Here is a 17,077-nt window from a genome sequence, read left to right as displayed (position 1 = left end):
TGTGGATGACACCTGGGTGAAAATCAAATCTCAGGACGTACCACATTTCACGGATCACATTAACTCGGTGGATCGACACATCAAATTCACCAGGGAGGATATGAAAAGTGGCAGGTTAGCCTTCTTAGGCTGTGAGATTTCCATCAGTAATGGGGGACCTCTAAAAGCTGATGTGTACCGTAAACCTACACATACAGATCAGCATTTAAGGTTTGACACTCATCATCCACTGGAACATAAACTGGGTGTCATTAGGATGTTACAACATAGAGCGAACACCATCCCCACAGACACAGTGGCCAGGGAAGAAGAGGAACCTCACACCAAGAAGGCCCTGAGTAAATGTGGTTATCCCAGCTGGACTTTTGTCAAAGCTGGGAAGGCGCCAAAAGAAAGCTCCAGCCAATCCATGAGAGAAGGACAACCGCTGCCAAAGCGAAAACCTGTAGTGATCCCTTATGTTAAGTCTAATTGTTGAATGTGTCATTGTGTTTCTTAAATTTGTAAAGTTATAGTTCAATCTATAGGATCAAGACATTCCTTTGTCTCTGACCACCTCTCCAGCCACTCCATGCTGGGGGAGGCTTTATCACAAGCACATCCCTTGTGAAGATTCTGTTTGATGTTAATTCCTGCTTTTATGATCCTTTTGGTGAGCAGGAAGTCACGCACACAGAGACACACGCACACACACAGTACCTTGTCTTTGTAACCAAGGGGGGGTGCTTTTGCTGTGATGTGTATTGTAACAGTTGTCAATAAAAAGGCGACGAGGACAGCTGCTCTTTGAAGGATTTGGGCTAGAGATAGGTGAGGAGTGTGAGCTCAGTGTGAGTTAGTCTTGTAGTTTAATTTGAAGATGAAGAGTTTGAAAGTCTGCATGATGACGCATCCACTCATATCTCAAATCTTAACTTCCCATTACATCAGCCCGACTACTTCAAATCATCTGATTGCCTTCTAAACAACTCAGCTGAACTCTCAAACTGTACAATTTGAAATCCTCTAAGTTACAACTCATCTCAAGCAATTAACTTAATTAATATGGTCTTTGATGCCACTGCTACTTACAAAATACCAAAAGATGTGGTCAAAGCTCAGGACGTGTTTGATGATCACGTGGGCGCCGACTGTTAGGCCGCAGAGCGTGCAGAGGTAATGCTTCTTCTCATCTGCTCCGACACAAACGCACTCGACGAGGTGCTGCATGCCTGTAAGATCACGATGACACAGATAGTTTAGAGGAGAGGGAACCAGTTTGTCAAACTCTGCCTCGCTGGTATGTCAAGGACGAAAAAAGAGATTGTTAATCATGCTGTTGAAGTGCTCAAAAAAAAAAAAAAGAGCATTCTTTTACTTGAGCAAATGAATGAATGAGTTTATTTGAAAACAAATATGGCTTTGTTATTTTGGTGGTTGTTACTGACCAAGAAGCGGATGTTTCCTGTTGCTGTCTTTCTGGTAAGCCAGGATCGTCATCTTCCCTGGCTTGAAAGCTAAGAGGGAAAATGATTAGATTCAAGTGATTAAACACTGACTGAAAGACAGTAATAAAGAGTAAATGTGAACAGATATATATTTGGTAAATAAAGGTGCCACAACAAGATAAATGACAAAGCTTTGAGTCATAATATGAAAACAAACCACGTAATGTGGCTTAAACATGATATGTGCGATACCATGAAGAGTGTCAGACTAGCCACAAAACAGACTTTGTGGTGAAGATGATTTCTATTGAGAAAAACCACCTCTGAAAACAGCAGATGGCAGCAGTTGTGATTCTAATTAATCAGATGTTAAAACACTGAATTCACAACTTGATTGATCAGTGAGAAAAAAAAAAGTGCACAAACCTTGAATCAGCTTGAGAAGCTTCTCATTTTCACCTAGAGTGAGCATCACTGCAAAGAAGATTCAGATCATTTTCAGCAGTGCAAAACTAAATAAAACTGTCACACAAACACTACATGGATCGATCTTATACCTTCTGAGTAGGTGCTGCTTTTAAGCTTTTCCATAAGACGATCAGGTAAATGCAGCATCTGCAGAGAGAAAATGCAGAATATAACTGTAGAACTGAACAGTAGCTATAAAAAATAAAAACACTTTTGTGATCAGCCTGCATTTCTTAAGATATTTTCGTATACCAGATAAAAACAGAGTGATCCACCTGATAGACAAACAAACCAATTTCCCTAATTTTTTTTTTTTTTTTTACTAGAAATCAAAAGGGTTATGTGCTGGATATACAGCAACTGACACTTTATTAGGCATATCTTGTTAGTATCAACTTGCCCCCTGCCACTGCAAATCTCTTGGACAAGTCTGTATAAACCCTAGAGGCAGTCATGTGGGAAAATCCCAGCAGATCAGCAGCTTTAAAACACCTGAACTAGCCAGTCTGGCACCAGCAACCACACCATATGTTCTGTCTACATGCATAAATGAACCGAGTTACTGCCATGTGATTGGCTGAAGAAATACTCCTTCATCTCTTTGCTCTTGAATGCTTTGCTTCTTATATTGATTTTTATGCTGATTTTTTCCCTTTTTTCCGTGTGAGCTTACCTGCGATAACTTCTGGACACTTGTAGATCATTAGGACTAGAGTGTTCTTAACAGAAACAGCAACATTTTATGGTTACCTTATCCTCAGCGCTCCGTGTGTCTGTGGCCTAGACACAGCTGAAGCCTGATTACAGCGTCTGGGCACCGAGCAGCCTCAATAGCCTGGAAAGGTGCTAACCGCTAGGCTAACTAGCAACAAGATGCCTTCCCTCTCCACAGATGACTACCACAGCCTCCTGCAGAAGATTGCAGTACTGGAGACAAAAATTCATCGCTTAGAAGTAAACGTGGAGGTAAATGGACTGTGTGGAAATGAAACAACCTTGCCTTTGATTCAAAACAATGGCGATGAGCAAGCTAGTACACAGCTAAGGAGCACAGATAACATGACCAAGAAAGTAGACTCTGTGCATTATTATAAATCCTCAAGTGATAATCCCCCCTTAGACTGTCTTGGTGCAAAACCAAGACATAAATCATGTCTCCTGGAAGGGGGAGGACGTATCACAGGCAGGGCACAGCGAGCTGAAATCTCTGAAACCGACTGGCCTTCACTTCCTACGAGTCAGAGAAGCTCTTCTACCCCTGTATACAGGAGGAAACAGGACTGGACAACCGTGAATAGGAAGGTTAACAACAAACCTCCAAAACAACTGAATGTGAAACTGCAGAACAGATTTGCTCCACTATCAAAGGACCCTGGATCTATATCGGACAACCATCCATCTAAAAGCAGCGAAATAAGGTCTGAAAATCTGTTGAAAAGTGAAAGGCCACAGGGAAAGCTAAAGGCTAGGCCTGAAACTCTGACTGTGGGTGACTCTGCTGTAAAGGATGTACAAAGGATGTGCGGTAAGAACACTAAAGTCCTCTGCTTTCCTAACGATATGGTCAACAACCTGAAGGAGAAAATTCTTCAAATTGCAGATGAATATCCAACTGTGACAAACATTGTTCTGCATACAGGGTCAAACGATGTGTCCAAACAACAGTCGGAGGTTCTGAAACGGGACTTTACTGGATTATTAAATACTGTAAACTCTCTGAATGCAGCTGTATTCATCAGTGGACCTGTACCGCCGGTCAGAGGAGGAGACGAGAGATTCAGCAGGTTGTTTACACTGAATAAATGGCTTATATCAGCATGTGCTGACCACTCAGTGCATTTTATCGACAACTTTAATATTTTTTGGGAACGCAGGCATCTGTTCAAAGCAAATGGATTTAATTTTAACAAGTCAGGGGTGAAACTGTTCACCTCCAACTTGTTTTATTCCATACGTCATCCATCTGTGCTTGGTGCCAAGGCTGAGATAAACGAGGAGTTATCTCATAAAGAGGAACAAACAGTACTCCAAGAACAGACAAAGCCCAGCAGAAACCTTGAGGAGGAGCTCCATTTGCCCCCACCCGGGAAGAGCCTCAGAAAGGAGAGACATCTAAGGCAAGAAGAGGGGTCCCTATTTGCCTCCAACTCTCTCAACAACACCAACGACCAGGACAAGGGACCACGACCTTCCCCAGTCCCCCAAACCCCTGACAGGCCATCACCCTCCTCCCCCTCCCTTTCTCCCTCCTCCCCACACCTGAAATTCACTGAGGAGATGATGGAGCGGGTCAATGCTGGGCTCAGATCTACCCCCCGTCCCAATCCCTTTTTGTCCCCCATAAACCCCCCACCAGAGCGGCCAAAGGTTCGCCATCGAGCCCCACCCTCAACAGAGCAATCGAAGTCACATTGCCCAGCCTCGCCCCCCTTAGTTCCTCTTCATGCCCTGTCTCCGCAGTCTGATATGTGATATGTGAAGGGTCCGGGCTGTGAGGATTATGGCAGTGATGACTTTTCCCAGGAGAAGCTGGGACCCTGTTTACTAGAAGGTTTTAAAATTTCTGTACTTTTAGGTGACAGGAGACATGTGGCCTGGTCAAAACACAGAGAGCTGCACTCTAAAAGATCTTTAAACATAGTAAACATACCTTGTGTGCCACAGACTGCTCCCAAACACGAGGGGACAAGTAATACCTCTAAAACACTTAAGTTGGCTTTATTAAACATTAGATCTCTAGCTGGGAAAACATTTTTAATTAATGATTTAATCACTGAGCACAGCCTTGATTTTATGTTTTTAACTGAAACTTGGTTGGACCAAAGTAACAGTGGAGCTGTTCTCATCGAGACGACCCCTCCTAACTACAGTTTTATCAGTGAGGCCAGGGTGAGCAGGAGAGGAGGAGGGGTTGCTGTCTTATTTAATGAATCATTTCAATGTAGGCAGCTATCTCCTGGAAGTTTTCAGTCTTTTGAATATGTGGCTTTACAGCTGAAGGCCCCATCCAAAGTTGTGTTTCTTAATGTTTACAGGCCTCCCAAATACTGCACAGACTTTTTTAATGACCTCAGTGAACTGCTGTCTGTGATCTGTGTTGATTTTGACTGTGTAATTATTGCTGGGGATTTTAACATTCATGTGGACAACCCTCAGGACAAAGGGACTAAAGACCTGAGTAACACTCTGGGCAACTTTGGGCTGACTCAGCATGTAACAGAGGCCACACATAATAGAGGACACACTCTTGACCTACTGATCTCCAAAGGCCTGAGCATTTCAAAGGTTACTGTGTCTGATGTGGGCCTGTCTGATCATTACTGTGTTTTCTTTGAAAGTAAAATCTCAGCCCACACAAATATATCAACAACAGTGATCACAAAACGGTGTATAACTGAACACAGTAGTGCAATTTTTAACCAGGTCTTCCCATTAACACCTGACCTGCCCAGAGGGTCAGTCAATGAGCTCGTCAATAGCTTCAATGCTAACATGTTAAATGTAATGGACACTATTGCTCCCATTAAGGTGAAGGTTATCTCTGGAAGGAAAAAGTCTCCATGGAGAAACTCCACACTGGTGAAAAATGAAAAAAGAGAGTGTAGGAAAGCTGAGCGCAGATGGAGAAAAACAAACCTCCAGGTTCATTATGACATTTATAAAGAGAAACTTCACAATTATAATTTACAACTGAGGAATGCAAGGAGGTCCTACTTCTCTGACATCATCACTAAAAACAGCCATAATGCTCGGGTCTTATTTTCTACAGTTGACAGGCTAACAAACCCCCCTGTGTCAGTGGCAGCTGAACTTCATTCGACCATGGCCTGCAATGACTTTGCCAAATTCTTCACTGAAAAAATCCAAAAAATTAGACAAGCAATTGGTACATCAACAGCAGATCCAGGATATGTACTGTGTCCACCAAAAAACTGTTTAAACACCATGAAACAGTTTCAACCTATTAACAGCAAAGACCTGGAGGACATCTTAGGTCAACTGAACTCCTCCTCCTGCTGTTTAGATGTCCTGCCAACAAGTTTTTTCAAAAAGGTCTCAAAGACTTTAGAGTCAGACCTGTTACAGATCGTCAACTTTTCTTTATTATCAGGTGTGTTTCCAGAATCACTAAAAACTGCTGTAATCAAACCTATACTGAAAAAGGACAATCTTGACAAGACACAAATGAACAACTACAGGCCGATCTCAAATCTCCCGTTTTTAAGTAAGATCATTGAAAAAGCAGTTTCCCAACAGCTCAGTTACTTCTTAAAACAGAATAATTGCTACGATGCCTTCCAGTCAGGTTTTAGACAGAACCACAGCACTGAAACCGCTCTGACCAAAGTGTTTAATGACATATGTCTGAATACAGACAGTGGAAAAATGTCAGTCCTAGTTTTACTGGATCTCAGTGCAGCATTTGATACAGTTGACCACAACATATTACTCAAACGACTGGAGAACTGGACAGGTCTTTCAGGAACTGTACTAAACTGGTTCAAAACATACGTAGAAAACAGGAAATACTTTGTATCAATAGGTAACTTCACATCTGAGCAGACAAGTATCACATGTGGAGTTCCCCAAGGTTCCATCTTGGGACCCCTTCTGTTTAACATCTACATGCTCCCACTGGCACAGATTATAAACAACAACAAAATAAACTATCACAGCTATGCAGATGACACACAAATATATATCACAATGTCACCAGGAGACCGAGGCCCTGTACAGGCTCTTGGTAAATGCATGGAGGAAATCAATGACTGGTTGTGCCACAATTTTCTCCAGCTAAACAAAAACAAAACTGAGGTAATAGTCTTTGGCGCCAAAGAAAAACGATTACAGGTCACCAGAGAACTTCAATCTATACATCTAAAAACCACAAACCAGGCGAGAAATTTGGGTGTAGTGATGGATGCAGACCTAAACTTAGAAAAACACATTAAGACAATAACAAAGTCAGCTTACTATCACCTCAAGAATATATCAAGGATAAAAGATCTGATGTCTCAACAGGACCTGGAAAAACTAGTCCATGCATTCATCTTTAGTAGGCTTGATTACTGTAACAGCATCTTTACAGGTCTACCTAAAAAAATCAGTCAGACAACTACAGCTCATTCAGAACTCTGCTGCTCGAGTCCTCACTAAGACCAAAAAAGTGGACCACATCAGTCCAGCTCTGAGGTCCTTACACTGGCTGCTTGTCCGTCAGAGGATAGACTTTAAAGTTCTGATGCTGGCCTATAAAGCTCTGAATGGTTTAGGACCAAAATACATCAATGACCTCCTGACCCAGTATGAACCATCCAGATCCCTCAGGTCATCTGGATCCAGTCTTTTATCAGTTCCCAGAGTCAGAACCAGACACGGAGAAGCTGCATTCAGCTTTTATGCTCCTTATATCTGGAACAAACTCCCAGAAAGCCTCAGATCAGCTGAAACACTCAGTTTATTTAAATCCAGGTTGAAGACTCACCTGTTCTCAGCTGCATTTGAATAAAGCACCAAATCCACACTTTAAGCTTAAATTTCAAAACTTACATTTAACTAATGATTTTATCTACTGTTCTGATTTTATCTGTTTTGATTTTATATACTGTTGTTTGTTTGTTTGTTAATTAGTTAGTTAATTTGCTTGTTTTATTCAATTTTAAATCATGCTTTTTATTTGTTCTTGTTTCTAATGTCTCTGTAAAGCACTTTGAATCACCTTGTTGTTGAATTGTGCTATACAAATAAACTTGCCTTGCCTTGCCTTGCCTTACATTACTTCCACACGCACGCACACACACACACACACACACACACACACACACACACACACACACACACACACCTGCAAGTCCATAGACGCTTCTTCTTTTACTCTGTTTTTGAGTTCAGTCTCTTTCATTTTCTTGCTGGGGATCCAGGAGAAACTCATTGCATTGGGATCCATGCAATTCTTATCAAAAAGCAAAAAGTTAGAATTAATCTTACAAATTAAACACTAAATATTCCTGCTTTATATTTTATGTTGTTCAGTACTCACAATGTAGTTGCTGTAATGGTCCATAGAAAAGAAGTGCCTTAAAACATTACTAGGTAAACTCTTCTCACCACAGATGTGACACAAGTAAAAAGAGGTCCGTGACTCTGGACTGAAACACAGACTCAGCGCAGACAAGCCTGAAAGAAAGTCAATTTGAAACAGGACGATTACTTCAAACATCAAACAAGCTCCTTTGTTTTAAACAGGCTGATGTAATACAATTTCACATTCATCTACATCTAGGTGATAAATCCTATGTTTGTCCAGTAGCAAACTTAAGATTTAGGTTCCTGAACTCGCTTAAATGCTGCTACAGTAATGCGAAAGGCAAACAAGTGTAAAAATCAATGACGATTTACTTTTAATACCCATATAGGGGCTAAAAAGACAGTAACAGATTACATTAATCTATATTGTGCTGCACATATAAACACTCAAGTGTGTCTTGGTCATCAGCTGATTCTGCCAAGATGTTATCCCAACTAAAATCCTTCCCAGAGAACACTACTATATCTCTCGCATGAATTAAAATACATTAATAAAAGGTTCCTCCAGTTCTTATGAAAACTCAACACTCACACATATTTGCATGAACTTTCATACAAAAATCTCTCTAAAATGGCGAACAAAACCCAACACCCACAAAACCAAACCTGTAGAGCAGGGTAGGTGTGATAGGTTTAAGCTACAAACCTATTCGCTGGAACGTTCAAGACAATTCAACTACACAGCAAAAGCATTGAACACCAAGTAGGCAAAGTTCTTTGTGTTACTCATATATGAGGGAGAGAACCACGACAAGCGCTGTTCCTTCGCTTAACCTCAGTCGCTCTCGTCCGCACCCCCGTAACACTGCTCTTTTATTGAGGTTACATGAATATACATAGGTTCATTAACATACAATATGACGTCTACATACAAACAAAGAGTACCTTGCCTGTGCGTTGTGTAAGTGTGTGTGTGTGTCCCCATAAATGACTTCCCTAAACCTGCTGGTCTGGAAGTCCAGCAGTTCATCTAAACAAAAGGCACTTAGACTAAAACAGACATAGATACGTTTATCCTGCCATAAAATAATAAGAGAAGGTACGACCTCTCCCATGCTCCCAGGATGTGGGTGTGAATCCCAGAGCACTCTGGAATGCACACAAAGTCTTTGCAGACTATTAAGGATCAAACCTCTACCAACATGACATTGATTATACAACTCTAAGCATATATGAGTAGATATTTCTAAGCATAAATGACAATCAACAATACAAATCTAACAAGGTGCACTTTGAGAAAATGTACTCACCCACAATGGGATGTTTGAGGCAATTCTTTTTTTCTGGATCCGCAAAAATGATATGAGGTACACCTTTGGCTTTAAAAAGCAAAAACACATGTCAAAGTGAAAGAACGGACTACCTTAAGCTTCCAATAAATAGGGGAGCCTTCTACACCCTGCTTTTTAGACCTTATTTAAAGAAAAAAAAAAAAAAAGACAAACTTCAGACAACCACCTCCTCAGGACCATCGTAAGCCTTTAGTTGCTAGTTCCAGTGCAAAAACTCTACACATTGCACAGCAATAAATACAAAATAAAAATACTTAACACCAAGAAGGAAGAAAAAAAACCAAACTTACCAACATTCTGAAACGTATCTGAAAAGAGGTAAACATTAAAATGAAAAACAGAAAAGATGAAAATGTATAATAGATCAGAGTTCACATGAACACTAATGTCAAGTAAAAATTGAGCATTACCATTTGGGAAAAGGTCTTTCAGTTTCTGTGGGTAAAGAACAGGAAACATGCAGAGATGGTTTATTATTACTTAGGTAAATGTGGGGACTGTCTTATTACACTGTACCACAGTTAACTAATCTTCTCACTCAAATTAATTCTCCTTCTCCTCCTACCACATTACAGAGATAAAATAACAGGTGCATTTAGCCTTTGGCTGGTTAGCACCTTTCTATACTGGTTTGGTGTGTTTACATGCAACTTTGGGTAAAAACAAAAAAACAAAACACCCCCCCCCCTCCCAAAAAACAAAACAAAAAACAAACAAAACAAAACAAAAAAAAAAAACACACCGACACAATAACCAATGCAAGGTTAAGTTATAGATAAAGCTGTTTTTATGTTCATTACTGAAGAAAGAATGTCATGCCCAAAAAAATAAATAGATTTAAAAAAACCAAATGTATATTAAGTCTAATGCCCACCTGGTGATGTACACCTGAAAATATGTGCTTCTTGTAATCAAACAGCCTTCTAAATTTGTAGAGGCAGAGCTGTGGAAAAAAGACAAAAGGTGCATTAGTTAAAGGTTTTTGCTACACAGCTGAGAGTTTGGCAGATGTTATGGAAATTTAGTGCTTTACACTGTTGCCAGGCAGAAATCCAGTCATTTTAAACAAGTATTCTCTTCTCCAGAGACATAAAGCAAGATACTGCCTTAATTGTGAAGATCCTGCAAGCCAGAACTTCCTCTACATGTAGGGGTCGAGGGATTAACACAGGTACGGGACAAAGAAAGCTGCATCTTAGTATATAACAAAATTATCTTCTACACAGGTTATTTAGGATTTAACAAACATAAGGCCCATGACCAAAGCCATATCAGCACACATTCAAAGTTCTCTCTTTTCCCCCCAATGTGCAATCTAGGTTCGGTATAATGATTTAAAACAATATTGCCACTTAAAATTGTAGCCATGCCACTGTGGAGCAATGTGTGCTACCCTTATAGCCTGAACCATGCAGGCAATGTAAAATGAAAAAAGGATCCATGGAAACTGCTATGTAGACTCCCTAAACAACATCCATTTAGATGTGTATTTAAATGCCATGATACATTCTAGATCAACAGGTTTTTCACTTTTTACAGAGGTAGTGTCGAGGTGACACCAGTGTCAGAGTTTCACCTCTGATACTGCTGGATAAACAGAAATCCAATCAGGAACGAGATCACACAGAGCTCAACTTTCCACTCGTGAGAGGGAAGTAGTTGCCTCCAACCCACTTAAAGTTCCTTCCCTCTGTAGGCTGCTTTTATTGTTTACACTCATGAACATTTATAACACTTGCTGCTATGTTAGGCAGATTACAGAAACCAAACATAACTTTACATTGGAGACTTTATTTTATTTTCGCTGGAAGAGAGATTTGATTTTGAAGTTACTTTTTGTTTAATTTTGTATTTGTTGTTTGGTCAAGTTTGTAAGACAGAAACACTGGAATGGTCTGTAAACACGGTTATAGTAGAAAAAGAAGCCAGTTTCTCTTTGTTTCCCTCACCACCATTGTGGTTTTTTATTAAAATAAAATGTTTTTGTTTTTTTGTGGCCATAGGCTCCTGCCTTTCTTTCTGTTGTGAGTTTGAGTAAATGAATCGCTGCTGCATTTGTGCGCCCTCTGAGGAGGGTGCGTTTGCTCACAGCTGAAGGAGGGTGCCGTTAAAACAGTGCTATTATTAATTTGTGATGGTTGCTTCGGTTAGCTTCAAACAACATTATTAGCAAACTTACTCATGGGCAAATATAAAAAGAATAAATAAATCGCCCTTGTAAAAATGATCGACATAGATAGGAACCCTCACATAAACATTTATCGTGTGGGAAAAAAAGTTAGCATTCATCCTCCAGCTTCACTGCGTTTATGTTATGCTAACATAGCTGTGTCGCTAGCGATAACATAGCACATCATTATATACTAGTTATCCCAACTTCAGTAACCCCACAAACGTCACTGCTGTTTGTTTCCCGTCTTCATTTATGTTGGGAGAGACAGCAGAGCTGTACGTTTTAATTTATTCTGAAATCCCTCACTCAGAACATGGTATGTCATATTTAGTAGAAACTAGCGAGCTAACTTCCTGCTAACTTCTAACTCCGTAAAAATTAATAAATTCTGTTTTCATGGATGCCTGGATGTTAAACTTAATTGTTACACCTGGTAAAGCAGCAACACTGATCATTTTATTAAAGACGAAGGCATTTAGACATTTTTTAACGCTCAGCGATGCCACAGTGTTCGTTTGACTTTAGGACCTGAAGCCGAGTTTGGACCCCGATTACTTCGCGGCTCCTGACTACGGAAGCTGTAATGCTTTGACAATCCATCAAGCACTGCGGCTTCGTAGCTTACCAAAGCCGTACTAAAATATCTGACAGATTTTTGAGCGCTGTGTACCACATAAAATCGGTTTGAGGTCACTAAGCATGACCAGAACCATAAGGCGCACTGTCATTTTTCCACAAGTCTCCAGCAGATCTGAAAGGCACTTCCTCAGTCTGTTACATTTATACTTTTTTTTGGTTTCTCATTCAGCGCCTACTTTTCCTGTTATTCAGGACGGTTTCGATCAAAACATCTCGTTCCTCATTTAACATTCTTATCTTTTCCTTTTACAGTCTTACACATCGATTCACCTCTCCTTTTATGGTTCTGCCCATCATCTCTGTCTCCCTTTCTTTGCGCACATCCTCATTCTCTATGAGCGTGGGTGGTTATATGTGGGGTCTTTAAGCGTGTCAAGCTCCTTACGTAGTTCTGCTTTTGCCTATACTTATCAAGATGTGTCAGACGGCAGTTAATGCTGCCTTTCTGCACACTTTCCTGTGATGCTGCTTCTATTCTATAACCATTTTCTGCTGTACTAACACAGGGCATGCTAGCAATATGATACCATCTACAGTTCCACAATGTAAGGTTCTTTTCATTTGGAAGGAAAAATAAGCGCAGACAGAGTCCTAGGAGGTGTCAAAAAAGTGATTTATTAAACACACACACTCTGTACAGTGTGGGAAGCCAGTCTTCGTCTCTCTGCCCGTTACAGAAAGCTTTATAGCCATTATGACGTCAGGACAATTCCTGGAACTCTTCTCAGAACAACAACCCTTTCCCAGGCTTGAAACCAGATGTTTTCCATCATCGGTATCTGGGAACATAACCAATTGTGTAGACGAGTGTGCAGTTTTGTGAGATTGTAGGTCCAGGCCAACGAAAGTTCGGTGTCCTTATCCGACTGCGGACTGCCTGGACCTACAGCCATGCTGGTGCTTTCTAGAATGTGTTTTATTCTGCGTGTTAATACAAGAGTATTCAGTAACCACACCGTTAGCAGATTTACTAAATGATAAATGATACATGATAATATTGATGATAAACTGATGATAAGTGATGCAGACTAATGAAGTAATGATGAAATAATGACAGTACACGTGAATGATAACACAGTGACAGTAAAATAACATTCCTTATCCTGACAACAATCACCTAATTCAATCTTAACAAAGGGGCTGTTTTAGACCAGCCCGATAATAAATACAACAACCCAGTCCTATACATTTGTTTAAGATTCACATTGAAGACGCGAGGACTTCCGGTAGACGGCATGTCGAAATAGTCGCTCTTCGCAGGGCTTCTACTTTTATCACAACTACTTGATAATTTCTCACTACCCGCAACAAAGTGTGGAGTTGTATTGGTGGTATTGTGTGTCTGGTGTCATAATCTGCCAAGATGACCAGTAGAAACACCAGGAACCAGGAGCAAAAAAGAGATGAGCTCGGTGCGGCTAATGAAGCCATCATGGCTATGCTAAAGACCACGCTGGACGAGCACAAAGCCTCGCTTTCGGCAGAATTCAAGACATCCGTTCAGCGACTTGAAAACAAGCTGGACAGCATCCAAACAACTCTCAACAACCATGACCAACGGATTACAGCCTTGGAAACTATGGCCACAACTACGAGCGCGGAGCTCCAGAACGTGGTGGCTAAGTTAGCGGTGGTGGCGGAGGATAACGAGAAGCTGAGAGCTAGGCTAATCGACGTTGAAAGCAGGAGCCGCCGCAACAATATTCGCCTCTTGGGGGTCCCTGAAAATATTGAATGGCCCAGGCCGACTGTGTTCTTTTCTCAGGTGCTTGTGGACATATTTGGAGTGGACGTTTTGAAAACGGCCCCGGAGTTGGATCGAGCCCACCGGGCACTGGTGGCAAGACCAGGCCCCAACGCGAAACCCCGAGCGGTTGTTGTCTGTTTCCATAGCTACCAGACCCGTGAGCTCGTTGTGCGCAAAGCTCGGGAAATGCGGGGTAAACTGAAATATAAGGACACCCCCATCCATATTGTCGAGGACTATTGCCCTGAGGTGCTGGAACAACGGTCCGCTTACCGCGGAGTTATGAAGGAGTTGTACGATCTTGGACTCAAGCCTCAGCTTCGCTACCCGGCCAAACTGTTCGTTATGACTGACGAAGGGAACCGGAAGCGACTGGCGTCACCAGGCGACGCTCGGAGCTATATCGCCTTACACCGTCCCCTGAGTTCTAACATTCTGGAAACCTGATCTGAGGGTCATGGTTGGATCCTGCCACTTCCATAGAAGGGCTCATGACATTTTAGTTTGATGTTTGGTACCTAGAGGACAGCATGGTTTGAGTAATTCTAACCTCATTGTTTTTTCTGTTTTTCTCTCATTTTCCTTTATAATACCCCTGTTTATATTTTGTTCTAATATCACTGTTGGCACGCTAGTCTGCTACGTATACATATATGTATATACTGTTTTACTTTATATAAACACACATTTTTTCATTATTATTGCCTCTCCTACAGTTTGATTCCTGCCATGTACAAATGGGGGACAACAATACCCCAGCCTGCCTTTTTTGTGCTTTTCTTCTGTCCGTTTTTGTATAGTAAGATACATCCTAGTTCCTCAATTTTTTCTAGCAGAATATTGACAAGGCATATTTTCATAGTGAGACCTTGCCGCCACAGGGAAGCAAGCCATTTGATAAGAGTTGTGATGGCGAAGTCTTCACATGGGAATGTTTACACCCTGCTGTGCAATGGACACTTGCAAGTTTTGTTTTCGGGGGTATCCAGGTCCAATTTATGTTGTTCGATCTGCATGTATGTATTGCCTTGTTGTTGTTGTTGTTGTTGTTGTTGTTGTTGTGTCTTATTTATTTTATTTTATTTTATTTACTTATTTTTCTTTCTTTTTTTTTTTCTTTTTTTTCCCCTGTTCTGTTCACAGTCTACTACCTCAAATACAGACACCAGCTTTCCCCTGGCCACGGTCAACTTGTCAAACCAAAGACCTGTCTGAATATAGTAAGGTATGTCGAGCACAATCAATGGTCTTAGAATTGTCTCCTGGAATGTGAGAGGGGTGGGGAATGCAACCAAAGTTAACAAAGTTATGGCGCATTTACAGCAGCTTAAAAGAGATGTGTTTTTTCTTCAAGAGACACATCTCTGCAACAGAGAAGTGAGGCGACTCAAGAGAAACTGGATCGGCAATATATATATATCATTCCAAATTTAACGCCAAGGCCAGAGGGACAGCCATACTTATTCGTAATAATATTCTGTTTGAGCAACATAAAGTTATTGCTGATCCAGATGGCCGTTTCACATTTGTGTCAGGAAACTTGCAGGGCTCACTTGTGATACTGGCTAGCGTGTACGGGCCGAACTGGGATGACGACTCTTTTATAGCTAAACTTTTCTCTTCACTTCCAAATCTGGAAAACTATCATCTTATTATTGGAGGTGATTTTAACTTGGTTCAGGACACTCTGCTGGATAGATCGTCAACTAAGGCCTGTTCCCTGAATAAATCTGCTAAAACCCTAGAATTTTTCAAAACTCAGCTGGGGATTGTGGATCCATGGCGACATGCGAATCCCACTACTAAGGCATTTTCCTTTTTCTCTCATCCCCACCGTACATATACACGTATAGACTTTTTTCTTGTTGATATTAGGTTTCTCTGTAAAATTAGCCATTGTCAGTATCATGCTATCGCCATTTCAGATCATTCACCAGTTTCTTTTGATGTGGTATTAGCGACCCCGTCTCGACCCATTAAACATTGGAGATTTAATTCTAGCCTGTTGATAAGGGATGACTACACACATTTTTTGAGATCACAGTTCTCACTTTTCCTTGAGTTGAACGATTCTACTGAAGTGTCAAGAGGTGTATTATGGGAAACGTCGAAAGCCTACATGAGAGGTCAGCTTATAGGATTTGTGTCAAATTTAAAGAAGAAAGAGTTAACTTACACGTCCAGTTTATTGAATAAGATCAAAGATCTAGATGGCAGATATGCATCAAACCCAGATCCTAACCTCTATACAGAACGTGTGAAAGTTCAAGCCAGTCTCAATTTAACCACCACCGCAACAGCTATGGTTCAATTAATTAAGACTAAGCAACGCTTTTTTGAATCTGGCGACAAGGCAGGGAAACTTCTGGCTTATCAAGCCCGTGCCGAAGCAACCTCTAAGCTAATCCCAAAGGTCAAGTCTGCTGCTGGTGACATAATATCGGACCCAGAGGGAATTAATGAAGTATTTGTAAGTTTCTATTCCAATCTGTACACTTCAAGTTCTCCCCCTCTATCAGAAGAAACTCTCCAAAATATACATTTTCCAAGAATAGATAGAGATCTGACGAAAGGATTAGGGGGACCTATCACTGTAGTAGAGGTACAAGAAGCCATTAAATCCTTAAACACAGGTAAATCGCCGGGCCCTGACGGTTACTCTGCAGAATACTATAAAGTCAATTCTGATCTTATGGCACCGTTGTTGAAAGATATGTATAATGAAGCCTTTTCAAAATGTCAATTACCCAAGACTTTGTCCGAAGCTACTATTTGTTTAATCTTGAAAAAGGATAAGGATCCTTTGTTGTGCAGTAGTTACAGACCAATTTCTCTTTTAAATATTGATTTTAAAATACTATCTAAAATCCTCGCACTTAGGCTACAACGTGTTCTGTCACAAATTATCGCCTTTGACCAGACGGGGTTTATGGCCGGCAGGCACTCATATGACAATTCAAGACGCCTCTTGAATATTATCCATACATCGTGCAACTCAATTCCAGAGGTTGTGGTATCTCTTGACGCGGAGAAAGCTTTCGACCGCGTCGAGTGGAGCTTCCTCTATGAGGTGATGGATAGGTTTGGCTTGGGGGCTGACTTTATTCTCTGGGTTAAGCTACTATATTCCTCGCCATCCACCTGTATTCGTACTAACAACAACTTGTCTTTGCCTTTTCCACTTGAGAGGGGCACTAGGCAAGGGTGCCCTCTCTCACCCCTCCTATTCGCCATTGCTATCGAG

At 41.0% G+C, this 17,077-nt stretch overlaps 1 protein-coding gene across 3 annotated transcripts in view; it reads right to left on the bottom strand.

Annotated features, from left to right (window-relative positions):
* The window catches only part of LOC309698980 (uncharacterized protein), a 57,586-nt gene that overhangs the window by 26,772 nt on the left and 13,737 nt on the right, over positions 1 to 17,077 (bottom strand). For all 3 annotated transcript variants that reach the window (XM_082521755.1, XM_082521757.1, XM_082521756.1), the window contains exons 2-11: positions 10,149 to 10,217; positions 9,685 to 9,709; positions 9,565 to 9,582; positions 9,233 to 9,301; positions 7,936 to 8,072; positions 7,741 to 7,848; positions 1,985 to 2,042; positions 1,854 to 1,901; positions 1,428 to 1,496; positions 1,072 to 1,211 (exon numbers count right to left, since the gene is read on the bottom strand). In XM_082521755.1, coding sequence (XP_082377881.1) covers positions 1,072 to 1,211; positions 1,428 to 1,496; positions 1,854 to 1,901; positions 1,985 to 2,042; positions 7,741 to 7,848; positions 7,936 to 8,072; positions 9,233 to 9,301; positions 9,565 to 9,582; positions 9,685 to 9,709; positions 10,149 to 10,217 — 741 coding nt within the window. The remainder of the gene's footprint in view (positions 1 to 1,071; positions 1,212 to 1,427; positions 1,497 to 1,853; positions 1,902 to 1,984; positions 2,043 to 7,740; positions 7,849 to 7,935; positions 8,073 to 9,232; positions 9,302 to 9,564; positions 9,583 to 9,684; positions 9,710 to 10,148; positions 10,218 to 17,077) is intronic.

Source organism: Aulonocara stuartgranti (genome assembly GCF_965226115.1).
Source record: "Aulonocara stuartgranti genome assembly, chromosome: 22".
NCBI lineage: Eukaryota > Metazoa > Chordata > Actinopteri > Cichliformes > Cichlidae > Aulonocara > Aulonocara stuartgranti.
Note: the sequence above shows the minus strand (reverse complement) of the source record. Positions and strands in the feature narration are given on the sequence as shown.